Here is a 24774-nt window from a genome sequence, read left to right as displayed (position 1 = left end):
AAATTCAAAACCTTAAGAAAGTTTTGAATAATAATTAATAGAAATCATAGAATGAAGTAATTAATATCCACACTATGCTGTATAAGGATTAACATAAAGAGTTGATACATTTATATTTAGTGAACATTACGGAAAATCTGTAGTGCTTAAATTTGCTAGTTAGTGTCTTAAATGGGAAAATTTTCCTAGTATCTTTCAGAAATGCGATGCATAAATTAAGTTAATTTAAAAAATAACACTGCTATTCACTTCAAATAGATACATATTAGTTTCTGTACACAAGAAAAATCAAAAGTATGCACATTTTCTTTTTCATTATTTGTTGGTTTATTGAATTTTGCGCTAAGCTACATGAGAGCGATCTGTATTAATTTTCCCTAATTTAACAGTCTTTCATTGTTAAAGACTGTTAGTCGTCATTACCCACAGCTAACTCCTAGACTACTCTTTTACCAACAAATAGTGGTATTGACGGTCACTTTATTACACCCCACGGTTGAAAGGGCGAACATGTAGGGTTTGACGAATTTTCTTCTTTGACCAGGATAAGAAGTTAACTAAAAATGAAACACTATCTTAGTTCTAGCACATCGAAAACTAGTTTAATTACCCCAATGTTAAATATTATTTTTGTAATACATAAAAAATGCATCATAGAGTGATACATGAAGTGCTTTCATTTCATCTTTTCTAAAATTATACTTATTTAAATGTTGATATAGAGGTATTGTAATCCATGTTCTAGGGTGTTAATGGTTTCAAAACACGATTTGTTTTGACAATGTTGCATCACACTTGTATCACGTACCACAAAACAGCTGTCATTTATCACTAATTCGAGGTTTTTAGTCATTTATAGAACGGTGATTATTCATTTTTACGAACATAACAGATGACGTAGACAAGTTAATGAAAATGTCCCACTTTTAGTGTCTTTAAACAATGATCTCTTATACGTAGCTGAGTGAACAAAATATTTGTGTAACTTCCAAATTATACTTTCTCACAGTCAACTATTCAAAAGAAATTGCTCTCCTAAAGGGAAAGCTGTAGTATAACATTAATTAATTTTTGGGTTTGTTTGTTTTAACTACAAAGCTACACAATGTACTATTTCTGTAATACCCACCGCGTGAATCGACACTCATTTTAGCTTTATAAGTTCTAAAACTTGTTGGTGAGAAACGAAGCGGAACGGCGATACATTAAGCATGCATTAAAACTCTCGCTCATTAACAGTTGAAGTTTCACTTAGATACTACTTTTACGTTGAAGAAAATGCTAGAATGAAAAATTTGTAGCTTAGATAACAAATGAAATTTAATTATAGAAATCCTAAACTGTAGGTTGACTAATATTATAAATAAACGTTTTTGTTTCAATAAAAAAAAAATTGTACACTATTTCGAAAAACAATTATCGGTATATGTTTGAATCATTCATTAAATAATTGGTTGAAATATATATTCATGCCAAGCCAAAAAAAATTCACACGGTAACACAATTAATCTGAGTATTAGTGATTACAGATGAAAAGAATTATAGAAAGTATTTTGCGTATAACAAAGGTATGTGAATGTCCTCGCATTGAACTTAAGTGCTTTTGATAATAATTTATTTCATGAAAACAAAATTATATTAACTCAAAAATATATATATTCCTAAAGATTATTAAAGCTTTAAATCCTACTGAAAGATTCAGTTTAGTTTTATATGTTGTTATATATATTATAGATATAGTTTCTGCAGTCAGTAAAACACAACGCATTTCAATGTTTTTCAAAACATTTTAAGCAGTCATTTTAAAAACATTATTAATTTCAGAGTATCTAATTGCCTTGCACATCGATTAGGGTGTTGTGTATTTCTTATAGCAAAGCCAATTCGTGCTATCTGCTGAGTCCGATTAGGGTTCAAAGTCTCAAACATTTATAAGATTCAATTCTATCATGTTTCGAGTGTCACCTTTAAAACATAGCTTGCGATATTTACCTAACCGAAGCATTTGTTAACAAAAATAACTGTTTCAGATGTACACGTAAACCTATAGAAATCCTAGCCATCAATAATTTTGAACTGACCAACTCGAGGAAAAATAGATAGCCTACAACACAAAACGTCAGGTAACCCTAATCAAATAGTGGGATTTTGGTATCCCTTTTTATAACGTACTTAAGGATCCAAATAGCGGAACTCGATTTTTTTTTGGGTAACAGAACACGTACCGAGGACCTTTGCATCCATGCTAAGCTCCAGACCACGACCGGCCAAGCAGGCATCAAAGCCCAATTTACATTAATCTCATGAGAATGTTACAGGTAGTTAGATACTTGTTTTAAGAAGTGACAGCGATTTTACAAAAAAGAATTATTACGTTTCAGCTTTTAAAATGAGTTTTTCTAAATTATTTTGAAGTTATTAAATGAGATATCAAACAGTACAAGAACGAATTTCCCTTTTTCATCTTCTGAGCATTAAACCTTGTTTTATAAACATACTGAAATGTTTTATTTTATCTGGTTTTGTTCTCTATCTGTCCAATAGTACGATAACTTTCATAAACTGCAAAATCTTAATTTTTCTCACCTTCAGTCATGAACAATAGTTTATTTTGTTTTTGTGTTTTAGATAGGCTTTACAAGGCCCGGCATGGCCAGGTGAGTTAAGGCGTGCGACTTTAATCTGAGGGTCGCAGATTCGCATTTCCGTCGCCACAAACATGCTAGCTCTTTCAGCCGTGGGTCAATTGTGACGGTCAATCCCACTATTCTTTGGTAAAAGTGTATTGGCGGTGGGTGATGATGACTAGTGTCTTCCCTTTAGTCTTACACTGCTAAATTGAGGACGGCTGGCGCAGATAGCCCTCTTGCATCTTTGTGCGAAATTCAAACAAACAGTTATCTGTGCTTTGCCTACCACAGGTATCAAAACCAGATTTATGGAGTTATAAGTTCGCGGACATACTTTGCCACTTGGAGAAGGTAAATGAAGAAAGTAGTGGTATGTCATTTAGCAGGCAGTTTGGATCGTGAATTATGAAATGTATCAAATTCGAGGTGTATTGGAAGTCCGTATCAATTAAAAACACCATCTTTAACACAGAAGTAGTTGTTTAATATGTTATATGTCCTAAGAGATATAGAATATAAGCTATTTGGCGAAAGTAGTGCAATAAAAAAGTTCCAAAGGTGTATTGTTTAATGAAGTCATGCAATTGAAGGTTATCTTAGAATGAATCTCTAATATGTAGACTGTTTTAGTTAAATGGTTGTTACTTTCTTTCGTGACTACTTCCATTTTAATTATATTTTTGTCACTTTAGAAGGCAAGATAATCTATGTAATATGTTCTTCACGCAAAGGATCGAACATTGAGAAGTTTGAATAGTTGAAAACATCTTCGATTTCATTTATTTTTCAATAATGTACTTTAATTGTGTTTTGATTTGAATTTATCCTTGATATTCTAATTTAAATAAACACTATTTTGTAGGCATAAGTAAGCGCATGCGAGAGATGTTTTTTTTCATTCACACGAACTTCACTTCGAGATTATTAATTTTTTTAATATCAGATGAATCAAATGATTGGAAACCATGCTGTCAGAAGTTCTGATTTATATAGGCGAAAAAATGTTTATTGGGTTTAGACTTCTTTTAGTTAATTATATTGTTAAAAAATACTTTAAAATATCCCTTTATTTTATAAAGTTTGCCAGTTATACGTTCTTAGACTTTCAACGGTAAAATTCAGAGTTCGATTATATACAATAGAAAGTAGCTACCTCATCGTTGAGCTTTGCAATAAATTGGCAACAACTTTTAAACTGTTATATAACATTTTCAATTCACTTATTCAATTTGTATAGTATTAAATACGATTTGCGAATATGTATTATCTTGCCAATCCCTATTTTAATATTTTGTAGATGGTCCATGCAGCTAAAATTTACTGCACACTATATTCTACTTTGAATTATCTGAAACTCGAAATTAGTTAGAGTCGTTGTAGGCATGATGTAATTCAGTTTGCTTATTGTACAGCGTCTTAAAAGCACAATAATAACTAGAAACTATCTTATATATTTAGAAAATGCAAATAAAATTGTCTTCGAAGATAGCAGTTCAAAATACTAAGCTATTGATTGATACTCGCTTTCATTAGGCTTACAGTTATGTACACAAGTAGCGAGTAAACCTTCTTATCATTAAACATAAAATAGTAGTGTGTTACCTGAAGATAAGGTCTTAAAGCATAAAAAGTCTTGATAAGGAATTTATAATTTCTTCATGTCTTTAATCTTTTTATAGTAATTAATGTCTTTCTTTGGGATTGTTATGGTCAATAACAAAATTAAAGTATAGATTACAACCTTTGATAAGTAACTAGGTTCCACAGTTCTTAAACAAAAATTAACCCTAAATTTACGTTTCTTCCAATTGTTATACATTGAACGTTTTACATATATATTCTTCAAAAAAAGAAACGCAAAAGGCAAAATATGAGACAAATTGTAAACAAGGATATTCCGCGTAGTTCTGTATGACATGTGTGAAACTTTGCACATTCACTGCTAAACATCCAAAATCTGCAAAAACGAAGTTTACGCTCACTAGGTGAAGTTTAACGTCACTCAACGTCAATAACGAGTATGCCCCCCGTGAGCATCAATAATTGCTTGGCATCTCCTGCCCATGGAAGCGATGAGATGACGAATCACATCCTTTGAAATGGCTGTCCACTCAGCCTGCAAAGCTGCTGCAAGCTAAGGTAGAGTCTGCGGTTGAGGATGTCGCCGTCGTAGACGTCGGTCTAACTCGTCCCAAAGATGTTCGATGGGGTTTTAATCTGGTGATCTGGAGAGCCATGGAAGAACGTTGATGTTGTGGTGTCTCAAGAAGACAGTGGTGAGTCGGGCTGTGTGAGGACGGTCGTTGTCATGTTGAAAAACGTCGTTGACGTTCACCATAATGGGTTGCACATGGGGCCTAAGAATCTCGTCGACTTATCGTTGAGCCGTAAGATTCCCTCGAATGTGCAAAAGGTCTGTTATGGCATTTTAGGCGATGGCAGCCCACATCATGACGCTGCCACCACCATATCTGTCAACATCCTGCACACATTTTGCTGCAAAACGTTCACCTCGGCGACAGTAAACACGGGTCCTTCCATCCTGCCTACGAAGCATAAAACGTGATTCATCGTTGAACCAAACATGCCTCCATCGTCGATGAGGCCATACCCGACGTGCCCGAGTCCACTGCAGCCGTGCTTGATGATGTTGCTGGGTGAGGATGACGCCTCTGACTGGACGTCGAGGTCGGATTCCTGCATCTCGTAGACGGTTGCGTACGGTCTGATCGGAAATCCTACGCAGCCCTGGTATGGTTGAGGCAGTAGACGTCGCAGTGGTGGTCCTATCCAGAAGGTGACGTAACCGGATGTTGCGATCTTGTGCGGGCGTGGTCACACGAGGTCTGCCAGATCGTGGACGGTCACGAGTTGATCCATGTTGTTGGTGACGATTCCATAGCATTGTGATGGTGCTTGGGTGGACATTCACAGCTCTGGCAACATCTGATCGAGATTCGCCTGCTTCCAAGCGACCAATGGCATTGTTGCGTTGTGCTTCAGTCAGTCTTGGCGTAACTGTATTGCGTGTCGGAGGCTTAACACTGAGCTATGGAAATCGAGAACCCGTCACTTTTATAGGGATTTTGCACATGTTGCACTTGCAGAACATGCAGGTCTCTCAAACAAATTTATTGGACAAGAATGCGTTTTGACGAGAAATCCGATGTTTTCCTCCGTTTTCAAAGTGCACAACTTTTATTGTCATTTTGGTCTGACAATCAATTCCTTAACACGTGTAACATCACATACTCTGAGCTTGTAACGTTATTACATATATTTCTCTTTAAAATAACAAAAATATCCCTTTTGCGTTTCTTGTTTTGAAGAGTGTATATATATATATATATATATATCTTATGTATATCAACTTTGTACAATTTTTAAAGCAGAAAAAATAGCACCAGCTTACTTGATTACTTTTTCGTATTTCTTAAGGAATATTAATTTATCAGTCTTCTGCTTGGCTATAAGAATAACTTGCTATCTTAAAACTGTATGGAGTATTTAACATTGCCAGAGTTCATTTTAAAATCAACCTCCATTTCATACAATTTCAAAAAATTCTTTTCCTAGTTTAAGCAGTGATATAAATTGAGGTTTGAGTTGTATAATGCGTACTTTTTGTTTTCATTTTTTTTCCATATTTATTTGACATCTATTTTTGTTTAGCTCAGTCAGTTATTAACGTGCTTCCTTATTATTATATTTTAATACAAGTTTTTGTGTATTCTTATAAAATTATAGAAATAACGAATTGGGAATCTGAAACTCTGCAAATAGAGATCGTAAAAATAAGTAAAGAAACAAGGTTGAGGATACCGTACATTTTATTTACTCTAACTACAAATCCCTATTTTAATTCCACCAGATGTAATTTTAAGTAATATCATGGAGCCAAAATAGAAGTTTTTACTTTGAGTAAATAATGCCTACAGTATTTCCAACCTTATTTCTTTACTTTTTACGATCTCTATTTGCAGATGTTGAAATTACTATTTTTTATTTATCTTGTTTGATAGCTATTTTATGATCAGTTATGGATTATTCTATACGGTAGCAAACTTTATATATGGTAAAAATAATAAACACAGTGTAACGGATTTACCATTATACACTTAATTTGATACATACATTTGTTTCAGTTTATTGCGGGTGACATGTATTGTTGGATGTCTATTGCTCAAGTCCCGTCTGTTCTCTAAATTTGATCGCATTAGTTTGAGGTGTAAAATTTTAAGATGCAACAAAAGATTGTCATGAAAATTGGTTTATAATAGAGTGAGAAGTTATAATTTCTTTGTAACAAAATACGCTATATGTATAATACATAGCAACGGGAAAATACATCCATAGAATAAGATGCAACCCATAGCAATCGCGAAACAGTAGGAATGCAGCCTTTACGAATAAAACATATTCGTCTAAAACATCGTTTTAAAAAATCATTCTTTCTTTTAAATAAATTATTCTACTAATGTGTGTAATAATATTTAATATTATGTGTATTGATTTTATTTACTCCTTTATTTCTTGCATAATACAGGGTTGGCTCTTTAAAGATACCTGTGATGTAATATAGTGTACAAAGCATTGAGTATCCACAGCTTACGATAATCCAATGTGCGTGTATTATTAGCTGGTAGTTTCTCTTTTACTCTGTATATAAGTTTTTTAAAGGGTCCCCAAATACATTTAAAAAAGCTAATTTAAAGAGGTAATGATCGCATCGTTTACACTAGAATTATGATGTTTTTAACCTGTATAAAATATAAAATTGACAAATCGACACTCAATACCCCGAACAAACTTAGCAGTACCTTATTTAGTATTGTAAAAAAGGTTTGAGTGCAATATACCAAGCCAGTTTTGTTGCAGTACGGCAATATAATAATAATAATAAAAACAATATTTTGAGCGGATTTTCTTTTCCTTATAATTCTAACATGTCTGCTTTTTGTGCATTTTTATGTTTTGTGTAGCTTTAGCAGTCAATAGTAAAATATTTTGAAATGTTGTTTGAACTGAATCTTTACTGTTTAAGATACTTTTTGTCTGGAAGCTTTATTAGAGTTTTGTGCAATGCCTTGCGATCCTAATTACGTATCACTGTCGTGGTTAACCACACAAGTCCAATAAAGACATATGTGGGTTGTATAATGTATATTTGAATATCTACGTGTATAACAATAGTTCTATATACTTTGAAATCCTAGTTAATAGTAATAATGGAATCACAAGTGTAAATTGAAGAGCCATCGTACTTATTTCACTTTAATGATGTTACTCATTAAGCGATACGCGCATTTCTGGACGCGAACGATGTTACCGTCGTCGTTGATTGTCGATTCAAACCAAACGCGAATTGGAAATGTTCCAAAATACAGGGAATCAATAAACAACTCCGCTCATGTATTCCTATTGGACAACCTAGAGATGAGCTGTCCCATTAGGAAACGTCGTGTCTTGATAACAAGTACCCTGATCTCCGCAACAGTAGTAGCCTACAGTTGAGCTATGTTTTCAGCAAACTAAAATAATTTCATTATTATTATTCTGTAATATAATTTATCTTGGACGGATTTCTAATTTATTATTTTGCTATGTTATGTATTACGATATCAAATAGTCGGAAATTTTAATCTTAATTTGGAAGTTAATTGAATGTCGATATGAGTCTAATTTATGTTATTTGCCAACAAAATGGATACATATAATTTTCTTTCTTAACACAAATATATTTTAACATACAAATGACAAGCAATTTATGACAATAGTTATTACAAATAATGATCTGTATGAGCATGTTTAACAAAGTTACATACAGTATTAAGTTTCCTATCTAGTCTGGAACTGAATATTTTATCGACGGTTCACGGTGAGCGAATTAATTCTGAGTTGATAATCTAGCAGCATCTCTATTGTTGGTTGGTATCACGCCATTCACAAGCTGACTTTTCTCTGACGAAGATATCTAATATCCTTGTAGAAACGCTAACGTCCAATTGAACAGTTTTTAATGTTCAAAATTTATAAAATTCTTGGTCAAGAATCTATAGTTTCTTGACTAATAGGCATTTATCACAGTTATATTTTCCGAAATTTATGTCTGTGTGTGTTTTTCTTATAGCAAAGCCACATTGGGCTATCTGCTGAGCCCACCGAGGGGAATCGAACTCCTGATTTTAGCGTTGTAAATCCGTAGACTTACCACTGTACTAGCGGGAGGCCTGAAATTTATAGTATATTCACTGTAGCAAACCAAAAATATTATACTATCTCTTGGCGCGTTAATTTATAAACTTTAAGCAATGTTCTAGAAAGTTCAGTTGGTAACAATATAAAATATATATTTTTGATTTTTAAACTAGAGAATTTTCTGTAAATTTAGTGAACAGGTGGAATTGTATTCTGAGTGTGTACATAAAGTAATGTTATCTCAAAGCCACATAATGAGCTAATTGTTCTATCGCCAATCTTGGAATTGAATCCATAATTTGAGCATCAAAATTTCGTAAATTCACTATTGACCCGATGGAAGATAATTTTGTAATGAAGTACTTGAAACGAGTAACAGAATGATTACTATATATTCTATAAGTTACTCCCCAGTGACAAAGCAGTGTGTCTATAGACTCCCACAGCCAGAAACCAGATTTCGACACCCTTGGTGGGCAGAACACAGATAGCCCATTACATAGCTTCGGGCTTAATTTAAACAACAAGCAAACAATTACTGTAATTTGCACCTTAGTCCACAGTAAATAACTCTTAGAAAGAACTGCGGGGTTTTAAGAACTAGTTCGTGTTTTTACTTTACATTTCTACATGGCCATGTAGAAGTAATGAAAAGAGCGATCATGTTTGGTATGACGGGAATTCGAACTCGCTAGTAAAAAAGTAGCCTAAGAGTTGGCGGTGGGTGGTGATGACTAGCTGCCTTCTCTCTAGTCTTACACTGCTAAATTACGGACGGCTAGCGCAGACAGCCCTCGTATAGCGTTTTGCGAAATTCAAACCAAACTAAACATTTCAGTTATTTCTTAAAAAATGAGGGTTATCGCCTGGATTCCTGTGTGAAGGTATATTTAGATATTTTAACCTATATCTCGCAGTATAAAACTTCCAATATAAATGTAGACGATGCAGTAGTATTAAAAAATTTTGTTTCTTTGATTATCCATCAGAACAAATCGAACCTCAACATTTGATGTTCTAATTTCGTAACCTTGCAGACAACACATGAAAAATTATCCCAGTTTATAAGTGATATTACTCAGTATGCAAAAATGATAGAACTTTCACGTTTCAGATTAAAGATATAATTGTAACTCTTTGAGGTACATTGGAGTAGCTTTGAATAGGAACTGAAATACCAAGAACACTTAACGTTTATAATCGTTTAAAACTGGATATTTTCGAACAGCATAACATGTGTTTTAGGGATGGACAGCACAGATAGTTCCCGAGCAGCTTTGTGCAAACTTGAACTTGAACAAACAAATAAAGTAAAGACAAGACCTTAACTCAAATACGTAAATTTTACTGGAACACAATGCCTTCAAACTAGCATTATGTTTGAAAACTTTAAACTTACAATTAACGTTGAAAAGCTAATTCATCTAACATATTTGAACATAGGTTACTTTACTCTTTTCCTTTACTTAAGGGTTAGTATCAAACCTCAATTCCAATTTAATTAAGCGAAACTTTCCTGGAATTAAATTTCTGTTTTCCACAAACAACGCTGAAACTTAAACACCTTTTGGAGAATTTAGAAACAAAAAAAATGCAGATAAATATTCTTATAATTAAATTCATTGTTTTCCAATTACTTTAATAGTCATGAATTTCACAACTAGTATAGAATATATCTCTTTCAATATTTTAGTGAAATTAAATAATTTATATCTAAACAAAATTAAATAAATAAACAAAATTATGAAGAAGGAGTTAGTGTAAAGCAGCAAATTCTGATTAACTATATTATGACCATAAAATATTCAATACATAATTCCAAAACACATTAACAGAAAATGAAACTCCTCAGTTTGTGGTAACAGAACATTGTGTCTGTGTAAATAAATACATTTTGATTTCAATCTACATTTGTGTTTGATTTCCTTTACGATGTTCAATTTATTATCCACTTAACAATCCTGAATCTGTACTTTGCGAGAACTTTGCCTTTAAGTGACAAAGTGGTATGTCTGTTAGCTTCCAAAACTAGAAATCGAGTTTCGATAACCTTAGTGGACAGAATACAGATAGCCTATTGTGTAGCTTTGTGCCTTTCTTTACACACACAAACAAATAACCGAGAACATATTGGTATTATAATGAACATCAATGTGCAGGAATACCAGGTACACCTTATTCTGAAATGTTTATTTCATTCTCTTTACAATTTGTAAGAGCGGAAGTTAGGCAAATTTTGATCACTTTCTGAATGTGACGTTTTAAAAAAAGAAATAGTTTGTTATTGGATTTTACATGTCCAATAATATAAGTTAGCCTATTCTACTCTTATATCCAACAGATCTCGTTATAAGTGTATTTATCTGAAGTAATGTGTTAGCCTCCAAACATTTGAATGATGGTTTATATATTAACAAAACTTCTTTAAGCAATGTGAAAAGTGCTTTGTATGGAAGTCTAGAATTGTGTGTTTAGAATACAAGTAATAATTTGTATAGTTTTTCAAGCCTTTAAACTAATTACTATCAGTTCTCTAGCAACGGTGAATGTAGTGTATAAAGCTAGAAAAACATTTCTTAAAAATATTTATGTCGTTTACAAGCACTTAATGAATATAAACCAAAGTGGCATAAGGTGTGAAGCTAGTTTGTGTAGCTTTTATGACAACGTCGAGTTTCGATTTTTTTATATGTAGTGATCTTTCCTTATTGTCATGTACTTTTTTTTATCCAACAACCTCAACAAAGAATTGTGGTAATAGCTGTATTACAAATGAGATAACCATTGGAATACCACGTAAGCAGATTCGTAATCAAATCAGACGGAAATACTTTGTATAAATCAATGTGTTTTTCTTTATATAAGAAGTGTTAAGGGAGTCCATAAAAAAGTCTAGATAAATATTTAAAAGAAACAGACCAATGTTTTCGTGAATAATCATTGGGTTTTCATACATATTTTTGCTATGTTGTTATTATTATTTCATGATCTTGAAATGACGTACACTTTACGTAACTCTATCTATCTAAACATAATATATTTCTTCTACATTTTATTAAACTGTGAATTACAATACACGTGAAATGTATCAAACACTAAGATAAACGCGTGCACGGTTCCCACAAACATCAACGCTTCACGTCACGTGCACTTCTGGTTTTAATAGATTTTTTGATTAATATGTGAATAATCTCGAACCACATTACTATTTATTTTGTCTCATACACACCTTTGCTAATACACTACACAGTGAATATACTCTTAATCACTTTATATATTGGTTTGAGATTTCGTAGGAAACATTTCAACTAATTAGTTAAACTGTTTCTTGTTGAATCTGATAACACTTTAATAAATGTTTCAAATTGTGAAGTTTGTGCATCACACAGAAAGATGTTGCTATGGGATATATAAAGGAGATAGTAAGAAAAATTAACGTATAGTAACGACTAGATTTTTCCCGATGCAACAAAAATATATCCTTGACAAAACGAGAAAAGATATTTAATTCATTAAAAATTTTAAGGACGAAGTTTTAAAATGTACTGAATGATACCACTATAAAAAAAAAAAAACACATACCAGAAGGGAGATATTTCAGTTATTTCTTTGTGTGGGAATAATAAATACTGAAGAAATGTGCCAGTTTTTTTAGGAGTATATTTAAAACATTTTCCAGTCTTGTCAATAATCTTTGAAGCTCGCTCACCTAAATCTGTCATAAAATATAAATGACATTTTCAATTTTGTCTCCAAAGGATGCTAATACCAAATCAGAGCAAAATATAGGTTTATTGGAATTCTTTGCTTTATTTGATATGGAAATAACACCATAAAAGTCCTGTTAGATACAGTTCTTATTTCGTTTGTTTGAAAACAAAAACGATGGAGATATAAACAATATTGTAGAGTAAGCTATAGGTTACTGATTTATCAAGGCCCTTCATTGCTATTTCCAAAGAAATATCAAATATTCTTAAATTTGTTCTATTTACTTAGATAAAAGAGACGAAAAGAGATTCTGGAGTAATTACAGTTTATAATAATAAAATAATGTGTTTTTGGCTCTGTATGTCTGTGAATGTGTACTTGAGACCGCCATAACTCCCAGAAAAGAGAATCTAAAAACCTGAAAGTTTGCACACTTACTACGTGGGCCATGAGAATGTGCACCTGTATTTTATTATTTATCCAAGTGCGTGCGCAAGGGCGTTTTTTTTTTTTTTTGTGAGGTAAGCAAAGAAAAATATACAGAAAAATTGTTCCTTGTATTACAAATTGAAATTATAAACAGACAGGCATGTATACATGTGCGTGCGCGAATGCGCATGTACGCATGGTCAGTCCCACTATTCGTTGGTAAAAGAGTAGCCCAAGAGTTGGCGGTGGGTGGTGATGACTAGCTGCCTTCCCTCCAGTCTTACACGGCTAGCGCAGACAGCCCTTGCATAGCTTTGCGCGAAATTAAAAAAAACAAACATTAAAACTTTAATTACAATAGAGTACAGAACAGCGTTTCGACCTTCTTAGGTCATCTTAGGTTAACAAAGAGAGTTTTCAACTGGTCAAGATTTTTATTTAAACATTTTCTTTAAGAATTGATAATTCTTCTTGAAATTTTATATATTTTATAATATGAATATATATAATAATTGTATATATAATAATATAAAATAATGCAGATAATATATAAATTTGACAACATTAGTTAAAATGTCATTTGTCTGGTGTTTCTAAACTTTTACACTATAAAGAAAAATATTACAATAAAAAGAAACCACCCGTATCTGAAACAAACTTAAATAGTTTCAGAAATACTTAACAAACCTTGATCAACTGTCAACAACATGAAAAACTTCCCTATTCTCTAACATTTCAACTAGCTTGACCATTTTATCCATAGCATGTCTTGTTTTAAAACCAAAGCAAGCAAAGAAGTGAAAGAAGCCTGCTTCATCCATATGAGATTAACCTTCAACTGTGAATCGGTGACTCTGCGCAAAACTATGCACACATTAGCTGCGTATAACTGTATCATCTCTAATTCTTAACTGATATATTAAATCCAACTTCTAGTTCTTGGAATATTTTAAAGGTATCAAGTAGTAGAGTTGAACGTAATTAAGTTAGTGGTTCAACAACACAAAGGGAGCCGGTCCCCCGCTAGAACAGCGTTAAATCTACAGATTTACAATGCTAAAATCAGGGATTCGATTTCCCTTGGCGAACACAGCAGATGTCCCGATGTGGGTTTGCTATAGGAAAAAAAAATACTCCAACAAGAAAACGAAAATCATGAATGTTCGAGTTCAGAGACTAAAACCGGAAAATAATTATTTATTCTGTTGTTGTTATTATTTCAGTAACGTATTTATTCCAATAGAATAGATATCTATGTTTTATACCCTGAGTCTATTTCAATAATCAATATCTTTTATTGTCACCATAATTTCCCTTTTGATTTTTCACACTTACTATTATTATTATTATTACATTTATTTATGGTTTATTATCGTGTTTATTCTATAAAAACTATAAGTATAAACCATATTACTTTTCTATAATATTCTAATTCTTTTTCTCAACTCTTTCTTTCACCCTTCGTCATTCTAGTCACTCTTATCCAACACAGGAATTTACTTGCATACTTCAAGTTGTCACTCTGAGTTACCATTCAACCAGAAAAAAAAGACTGTTTGTTTTTTGAATTTCGTGCAAAGCTACTCGAGGGCTATCTGCGCTAGCTGTCCCTAAGTGAGCAGTGCAAGATTAGAGGGAAGGCAGCTAATCATCACCACCCACCACCAACTCTTGGGCTACTCTTTTACAAATGAGTATTAGGATTGACCGTCACGTTATAACGACCCCACGGTTAAAATGGCGAGCATGATTTGTGTGACGGGGATTCAAACCCGCGACCCTCGGATTACGAGTGGAGTGCCTTAACCACCTGGCAATGCCGGACCCCAAAATAAATAGTAGTGTGATCATAGTGAATGCAACTAACAATTATGAATATTTTATAACAAAAGAAAATATGTAGCATAACTCTCATTTTACTTTTTGATGATAATCTTAAATATATAAAAAAACAATAGTCAGAGTTACAGTGTGGAATTAAAAATAACAATAATCAGAGTTATAGTGTGGAGTTAAAAAACAACAATTTACAAGGTTATAGTGTGGAATTAAAAAAAGCAACAATAGTCAGAGTTACAGTTTAGAATATTTCTAAAAAAACAATAGTCAGAGTTATATAAACAATTAAAAATAATAGTCAGAGTTATAGGATCGAAAAAGGCATTGAAACTGTAATACATGTTGAGACTTCTGTGAATATACTTGTCAGTTTGTACTGAAGGCCGAGAGGGTTTGGCGCAATATGTTTGTTTTAGAAACAGTTCCACCGTGTTGTCACGCCCAATATATCTCTGCTAAAGCATCTGTGAAAACACGTTCTGCTTTTAAAACGGAATTTTCCAATACACAAAAATATTACGTTTCTTCAAATACGCCTTTTCATTTTCTACTTACTGAACGGTTCTGGGTATTGCGAGCCGCCAAAGTCTCAGTTATTGCGATTGTTATTGAAGAGCATTAACCTGTATGTCTGTAAAAAAGCGTTCAGAAAACATAATATCTGAATTTCAGAATGAAACCCCTTTATAAATGGTCCAACACATATACTGAAAATACGCAGCTGGTAATAATAAATAAATTAAGCCGTCAGTTTATTAGCTCTTGTTGTTTTTGTTGTTTATATTAAATGAGCATATTCATAAATCGAAAATTACATAAAATATTAGTAATTGTAAATTTCCTTCTTTTCTATACTACATTCTTAAAAAAAATAATTTAGAACATACAATTCAAATAAAAGAAAATTCTAACCAACAAAGAAAGAAAACAGAGGTAAACAAACGGTCATTTATGTTTAAGTACACATTCATTTTACATAAATAAAGAATAAAATATAATTTTAAAAGAAAATAGAGATCGTTGGTACTTGGTAGAATTGTTAATAGGAGATGTCCAAAAAATAAATACATGCTGCAATACAAAGTACACAAACAAGTAAAGCAATGTTAGTTGGATAGATTTTTAAACGATTTTGTGATCCGTAAAGCTATATGAAGTAATGTATTTATTCAGTTTTTATGTATCCATAGAATGGACACAACGTCCTTTCAATATAGCCATATTCCTGATAGTTATAATTTTTGCAATTACAAACTTTTAAAAGTTAACGCTTACTTTGACCAACAGATAAGTGTATAAAGCTGACAAAATAGGTATTAAATTTTATAAATTTGCGATTATGGTTTTAACTGTAGTTTCATTACTTTCTGTAGCAGGATCCCTACTTCATTTTAAAAAGGGTCCAGCATGGCCAAGTGTGTTAAGGCGTTAGACTCGTAATCCGAGGGTCGCGGGTTCGAATCCCGGTCGCACCAAACATGCTCGCCCTTTCAGCCGTGGGGGCGTTATAATGTTACGGTCAATCCCACTATTCGTTGAGAAAAGAGTAGCCCAAGAGTTGGCGGTGGGTGGTGATTACTAGCTGCCTTCCCTCTAGTCTTCTAGTCTTAAACTGCTAAATTAGGGACGGTTGGCGCAGATAGCACTCGAGTAGCTTTGCGCGAAATTCAAAACAAAGACACAAATCATTTTAAAATTCATATGCTTATATGCTTATTTTTCACTGTATAAAGTATATATTTTACTTTTAAAAACTGTCCTCCCCAGTAGCACAGTGGTATGTCTGGGGATTTACAATTTTAGAAAACGGGCTACCAACAAACAAACAGAAACTGCCGCGTATCTATTCATAGATATTTGGTGCCATCAGTTCGGCTGAATTGGGTTTACAGTACTACTGTATAAAAAAATCTATATATTTAATTGGAATATCAAAAACATGCATCCACAAACTAGTAAAGTAGGCTGGAGAAATCTTATAGCGATGACTAGAGCCGTCTAGAGGCTATTTCCGCTGACGTGATCGGGTAGGTAGGTAAGTGGAAGATAAAAAAGTTATTGTTTTAAAAATATTTTAATTGTATAACAGAAATGTTAGCGGTCTTCATGAGCTTATTATTGTGATATATGCACATAATAACTTTTACCAATACTTTAAATGGATGGTTTTCAGTTTAGGAATTATTTGCAAACCTTGGCGATCCTTATTATTACGTACTACCATATTTAATAGTTAATAACTTGACCTCAGTTTATTTTGCTAGTTATTAATATAGTTTCATAAATATAGCAGCAGTGCCAAACTGTGAGAGCAAAAATCTGTTAAATAACAAAAAACACAGTTTTAGCATAATCTTAGTTACTTGTTGTTGTTGTTTTTTCACTTTCAGTGAGTAATTGTAACTCAGTATCACTTGAATACGAACACACTATTTTGACAACAAAACAAATATGCTCTTTGCTTAGTTTTAAGCTTGAAACTTTGCTGTGCCCATTACATTTACCAAAGTATTTTCATCAACTCTACAGTAGGGTAAGATATTATCTAGCGGTTAGCGTACTATAGTTTGAATCAAAAGGTTCGTGTTTCGCAGTCCGTTGTTGCAAACGCTTGCTGTACAACTTGGAAAAGCTGATGCGTTATAAGAGTGACCGTCAAACTACAGTAATATTTTATACAGCAAGAGTTGGTGCTTGGTAGTGTTAACAAGCTGTCACTTTGTATATTCTACCATTTCTGCAGAAACGGGACACAAACCACGAACCTTCTAATTCACAGTCCAGGCACAGAAGCTCTCAGCCACTCCTGGTCCTTGCAACAACAACCTATGTTTCTTGTTTATCATATACTTTGATGTGTGGTAGGCATATTACGTAGCTTTTGTTTCGTTCTTTAAAACTTACACCATTCCTTTCTGTTTATTTATGTGTAATAGATTAACTTAAGACTATACTTCATGTTATTAAAGAGTGATTCCCGCCAAACAAGGTCCTAACAAATGTATCAGACTGCGGTAATTAAGAAAAGTTTTGTTAATGAATATTTTCATGAATAATTAGAATAAGCGCATTCCCAGTACTGGAAAATAAAACTTGAAATGGTGTCATATAACGTAATTCCCAGTTCTAGTTTTGATTACGCAGCGATAAACGGTCTATTTGAAAATATACCTAAAAATAGTCCATTAATTAGACTTGTGCTTTTAAATAAATAAATAACACCTAGTGTGACAAAAGGGCAGTGCTTAATGTAAATGAACTGATATATTTAGTTAGTTATTTAAAGAGAGTCACCAGAATTACGAACTAGTACTGACTCTGCTTGTTTATAATAACATAACAAATGATAAAATTGTACTTCATACACAACTCAGTAAAACTCCAAATCTCTTCAAAACTTTGTTTAGCACGGGTAATGAGGCGTGAATTATCTTATGTAAAATATCTCGCGTTCCTCGTGGCTGATATTGTCATAATAACGTTCTCACTGCTGGTAAAGCATCGTGCTGTTTTTGTTCATTGTGTTGTTCGTAAACACGAACAAAGAAGAATCATCCATAATAGCTGGTTGAAGGTTTCACAAACATAACTCTGTCATTGAAAAATGTTCAGTGTCTTTTTATTGCGATTTAAATGTCTAAAAAAAAGAAGAAAGGTTTAATTTTGTTCATCTTATTTCATTCCATATATTCCTTTGAAGAAGTTTCATAGTTGTATAAAACTAGTTTGGTGAAAGTGACATACAACTCATCAGACTCAGGTTATATTTATTTACCACCTGCTATTCACTTCAAACATGTAACAATAGCAACTGTAATAGAAAGACATTTCTATTATTTTTCGGAATATCTAAGCATGGAATAGTTTTGTTTGTTCTCGTCGCTAAAGCTACACTATAAGCTATCTGTATTGTGTCCACTACGGATCTTGGCATTTTAAGTCCGTAAACTTACAGCTGACCTACCAGGAAGACTTTAATCTTGGATAAATTATTTTAAGAATGAGTGTCCCGGCATAGTCAGGTGGTTAGGACGTTCTACTCTTAATCTGAGGATTGCGGTTTCGTAACACCGAACATGCTCACCCTTTCAGCCGTGGGGACGACATAGAGTGATGGTCAATTCTATTACTTTTTGGTAAAAGAGTAACCCAAGAGTTGGCGGCGGGTGGTAGTGACGTGTCTACCCTCTAGTCTTACACTGCTAAATTAAGAACGGCCAGCGCAGATAGCCCTCGTGTAGCTGTGCACGAAATTCAAAATCAAATAAAACAAAACTTTAAGGATAAGTGGTAAAATTTGTTCCTCACACATAACAGTTACAACAAATTTGTTTTATTTTGAGATTTAAAAAATACACTACGCATAATTACAATGTAAAAATAGATAAAAATATATTGTCTTCTATTTCTGTATTATGCACGAAATTTCATGTGTATATGCGCATGACCATATAAATTTTACCATGACTGAACAGCCATAACAGTTAATTAGCCTAAAACTTTGAAAATATTTTCATGAAAAAATAGTTTATTAGTTACATATGAAATATTAGCAATGGTACTTCCGCTATACAAGGTATTATTTTTTAACTTTTAAAGTTTTATTTTTGAATAAATAGGATTTTCCTTAAATAAATATAAGTTTTTGTATTTTGTAATATTTACTTTCTTATGGTTTTTTTAAGTTCACGAAAAAATGACTAACGGTTTTTTCAAAGACGCACATGAAAGAAGTTGGTAAGTTACTTTTTGGCATGTCTTTGAAAAGGCACATAGGACCAGTACTTTCTAGTTTCAAGTGGCACAATCAAATGAAAATGATGACACACTCCTCTTGACGAGACGCCAGTCCATTACATATTTTAAACAAGTAGCAAGAGAGAAACTGCAATGGTCATGAAGTCATAAACGTGAACTCATTTTTTTATGAACAGGACACGAATTTTTGGACAGTCAGACAGACGAGCTATTGGGCCAAGTCTACCTTTTATGACGATCAGATTTCAGAAGTAGGTTGTGACATAAGCAGTAAGTTGCAAGAAGGCAAAGTTGATATTTCTGTCAAGCTGGTAAAAATAAAATAAATAAAAGTAAGGATTATAAAATCCATCTTGGTTGCGTAAAAGAACCTCAGAAAGTTTCGTAGCGAACAGAGTTCGTAACACTTACCAAGCGAAACGGCTATAAAACTTGTAAAAATTAAGAAAAAACAAAATAATACTTTAAATTGACATGGTGATCACAGATCTGAAAGTAGATACTAGTGGTAAGGGGGAATATAAATACTGTCTTAACTGTAAAAAAGTAGAAAATTAAGGAAGTGAAAGGTATCAAATTACTATGATATGTCCAACGAATCCTGAGTTGAATAATTTTCGTCGTGGCCAATCAAACAGATATTTAGGCACAAGCCGCATTACTTAAAGATTATAAATATAAATAAAAATTTAAAAAATACAGTATTTATTCTTTAGATAACAATTGGAAATGTTTTATTTCAGTCAACATTTCACTATTGCGGCTTTATCTAGGTTAGTAGTATATGAACTGTTCAATGTGTAATATCTTTAAGAAGTGGATTAGTCTTTTTTTTTTTTTTGCAAAGTCCTGTCTCATAATGTACGCTGTTATAAGCTTTTATCTTGTTTTTTATATTACTATACATACATACATGTGCTGTTGAGATGTTCAAGTGAAACATGAAGGATTACTTAACTTCCAAGGGCGAAAACGACGTTAACAGAGAACCTTACATTTTGTTTTTCATGAAAGATAGAACTGCAGTACTTTCAGTATTTATGTGCTTAAAATAGCATTTAATTGAAATAACAAATTGGATTTAAAGATCATTAAGTTTTATTTATTTCTCATTAAAAGATGGTACGTGGAAAGCTTCCTGTGTTTTGGTGAGCCATTAGAATTTACCTAATTACTGAAAAGAAAAAAAAACAATTATGTTTATATGATAAAAGAAACTATAATTACAAAACTACAAAGTTAATGAACACAAGTTAAGTATTTTGAAACAGTAAAAATAAACAAATCCGGATGTGTTAAATAATAATAAAGCAATATTAATTAATCTCTTTTATAAGGATTAATTTAAGATTATTTGGCTTTTGATATATGGTTTATTTGTATTATTTACAATGGCGCTTTTAATTAAAACTTACAAGGGCTTTGCTTGACTAATAAAAACTTGATTTTGGATTTGTTGTTGCTGAGCGCAAGGGTACACAATAAGCTATCTATGCTCTTCTCATTATGAGTATGAAACGCAATTTTTAGCGTCGTGAACCTGCAGACTTACCTCTGTGTCTCAAGAGAGGCCAAAGGTAGAACAATCGGCAAACACAAAACAAGAAATAATAACAGACTTAAAGCCCTTCAGTGAATCGTTAATAGAATTAAGTTAAAAGATAGGAACAATATATGAAATACATTATTTCGTATATTTTACTTATTACTTTCATTATCCGTCTATTCTGATTTCTTTAGTTTTGTCTTAAAAACAAGTAAATCTAATTATCAAAAGTACTAACTTACCATATTACGTAAAACACAAGTTATCTGAATTATCAACCCTTTGAAATGATATGAAACAAAATGTGAAAACGCCTGAGTATTTGAGAATTGTAGTTTTATCTAAGGTTGAAATATTTGATATAGTATGAAATGGTAGTTTCTTCTTCGTGTAATAAGCCCGGCACGGCCAGGTGGCGTGCGACTCGTAATCTGAGGGTCGCGCTTCGCATCCCCGTCGCGCTAAACATGCTCGCCCTTTCAACTGTGGGGGCGTTATAAAGTTACGTTCAATCCCACTATTCGTTGGTAAAAGAGTAGCCCAAGAGTTGGCGGTGAGTGGTGATGACTAGCTGCCTTCCCTCCAGTCTTACACTGCTAAATTAGGGACGGATAGCGCAGAAAGCCCTCGAGTAGCTTTGCGCGAAATTCAAAAACAAAAACAATTCTTTGTGTAATCAAATAATAGACAGCTATCGTTAGCACGAAACTAAGATTATATTTATAATGTCAGTAAACATGTTTTTATGTATAGCCTAAATTCTAGATATCAAACTTTACTGGAGTAGACAATTGGTTATCTGATGAAGAAGAGTAGTAAACTAAAAGTAGCAAACACAGAATAAACAACATTGAAGAGTGCTTGTTTTTTTGTGGTTAAATCATGTTTATATTGTCAGAGGTCAATGGTTAACTTAGTTAATGGTAGCTATTTAATAACCAACCTCTTTACGTTGTTCACAAATATAGATCTGTCATGGCCCGGCATGGCCAAGCGCGTTAAGGCGTGCGACTCGTAATCTGAAGGTCGCGGGTTCGCATCCGCGTCGCGCCAAACATGCTCGCCCTCCCAGCCGTGGGGGCGTTATAATGTGACGGTCAATCGAATTATTCGTTGGTAAAAAAGTAGCCCAAGAGTTGGCGGTGGGTGGTGATGACTAGCTGCCTTCCCTCTAGTCTTACACTACTATATTAGGGACGGTTAGCACAGACAGCCCTCGAGTAGCTTTGTGCGAAATTCCAAAACAAAAAACAGATCTGTCACATCGTTGTTCTAACGAATGTAAAATTAAAATCATTTCAAGTTAGAGTCTCGTGTTTATTTTTAAACTTACCAACAAACACACAGTTTTCTAAAATAAAATATATGGTAATGTATAACCACAATATCAGCTTTATAAAATACGTATAAGGAAAACAAAACCGTACGAAAATTGCTATGTTTTGTTTATATCATTAAAAATATAAAAATGATTGATTTCTTTTCGTTTACTATAATTTTTAAATATCGAAAGAAATATGAGTAAATTGAACGCATAAACTCCTACGTCTTACTAGTATATATAATAATCAAGCTTTAGTTGTAACAAGGTATTGTTTTAAGTATTGTAAAGAAATTTTAAGTCTCACTGTTCGTAATGACAATGTGGCTAGTGCGTTTAACTTGTAATCTGAGGGTTGCGGGATCATATCCCGATTTCAGCAAATGTGTTTTCTTTTCAGGCATGAGTTGTTATAATGTGACATTCAGTTAGACTATGCAGGTAAAAGACGTGTGTGGTTGTGACAACCTCCATTTCCTCTGGTCTATATCTATTAAGTTAGGGACGGCTAGCGCAAATAGGCCTCGTATAACTTTGCGCAAAATTGAAACAGAATTCGTACTTATTAGAGATCTATATTCGCCCGGCATGGCCACATGGGTTAAGGCGTTCGACTCGCAATCTGAGGGTTGCGGGCTCGAATCACGGTCGCACCAAACATGCGTGCCATTTCAGTCGTAAGGGTGATATAATGTGGCGGTCAATCTCACTATTCGTTGGTAAAAGAGTAGTCCAAGAGTTGGCGGTGGGTGGTGATGACTAGCTGCCTTCCCTCTAGTCTTACACTACTATATTAGGGACGGCTAGCACAGATAGTCTTCGAGTAGCTTTGTACGAAATTCCAAAGCAAACAAACAAAGAAGAGATGTATTTTATTAATGCTTTGGCTTATACGTTTCAAAAATTAAGCAACCTTTACGTTGAATAAATGTAACTAAATTTACACGCCATTTTTGAGCAATTATTGATGATTAATCCTTAATTAACTATTATATAAACTGCTTAAGCTAAACAATCGGTTACAATTTTCGAAAAAAATTATGTATTACAATTCTTGATGTTTGATTAGACTAACTGAAAGTGTTTTGTAATCTCGATATTACCTTTGTTGTGATTTTGATCATAGTTTTATTCTTTAATATTTTCCCAAGCTATAGAGATGTTCATTAGGACCTTGTATCTCTATCTTCTTTTACACTTGCAGGTTATTAAGATGTTGGTTGTAGTTGTGGCCGTGTTTGCCACACTTTGGATGCCATACCGAGTTCTTCTTGTTTACAATTCTTTCGCCAAACGACGTTACATGGAATTGTGGTTCCTAATGTTCTGTAAAACGATGATCTATATCAATAGCGCCATCAATCCTATCCTCTACAATGCCATGTCTATTAAGTTTCGATGTGCCTTCAAGAGGATGTTATCTTGTCCCAAGCTGGATCTACGCGTCCCTTATCCTTATCGTGGTGTAGCTGGTTCAAGTCGCCCCAATGTTTCACATAGAACCCCTACGACAACCAGAAGTCCCACGACTAAAGGCGAAACATTTCAGCTCCATCAATTCGAATAAAACAATCATTTCCTATCATCGTGATGTGTTCTGTACTAATAAAATATATTCTTTGTTTCTTTTTTAATTTGACTTATTACTGTTACATTGTTGTATCATATCTTATTATATCCGATTTTCATGTTTTAAGTATCTTTCAATCCTCAAAAAAACACGCATATCTGATATATATTAGATGTGGTTTTAACATGTAAGAAAACTATAAAAGTAAGTATTGACCTCAAGAATAAAAGCATTAGAGTTTTGAAAATTGTATTTCATTGTTGGAAGATGTATGTCGTTATTGTAATGTTGTAATGAATAAATTGTTGTATTAAAATAATGACGCAGAATCGAATGGTTATTTTCTATTTTTTCTTGAGCGCGGACATCTTATAACATGTTTGATTTTTTAAAATCTTGTATTAAGACCTAAAATCCTATAAATTGACAAATGTTGTAAATTACGAACCCTTGTGTAGCATTATTTAAGTATTGACTTCACTTCTAACTATAATAACAAAAAATAACGATGTAAGCTGCAGAGACGTTGGTGTCATGGAGTACTTATAAACCAAGTATATCGTTCACCCACCACGTAGTGAAGGTCGTTCTAGCGTTCCGTATTCCTGTCGTAATGAAACCTACGTAAGTATAATATCTTACTCATTTTAGTACGTGATACTATACTTTGAGTGTTTCTAATGAAGCTGTTTACATTGTAAATATTTAATTTTACACTTGTGTAAATATTAATAATTCAATTTTTCTGCAAACCTTCTCTGACATAAATACT

At 33.1% G+C, this 24774-nt stretch overlaps 1 protein-coding gene across 1 annotated transcript in view; it reads left to right on the top strand.

The window, feature by feature from the left end:
• LOC143233138 (thyrotropin-releasing hormone receptor-like) overlaps nt 1–24273 on the top strand; it is a 58651-nt gene extending 34378 nt beyond the window's left edge. The window contains exon 2 of the mRNA XM_076469076.1: nt 23637–24273. Coding sequence (XP_076325191.1) covers nt 23637–23999 — 363 coding nt within the window. The 3' untranslated portion in view covers nt 24000–24273. The remainder of the gene's footprint in view (nt 1–23636) is intronic.
• Nucleotides 24274–24774: the final 501 nt, after the last annotated feature.

This window comes from Tachypleus tridentatus, chromosome 12, assembly GCF_004210375.1.
Source record: "Tachypleus tridentatus isolate NWPU-2018 chromosome 12, ASM421037v1, whole genome shotgun sequence".
Taxonomy (NCBI): domain Eukaryota; kingdom Metazoa; phylum Arthropoda; class Merostomata; order Xiphosura; family Limulidae; genus Tachypleus; species Tachypleus tridentatus.
This window is presented reverse-complemented; position numbering and strand designations above follow the sequence as displayed.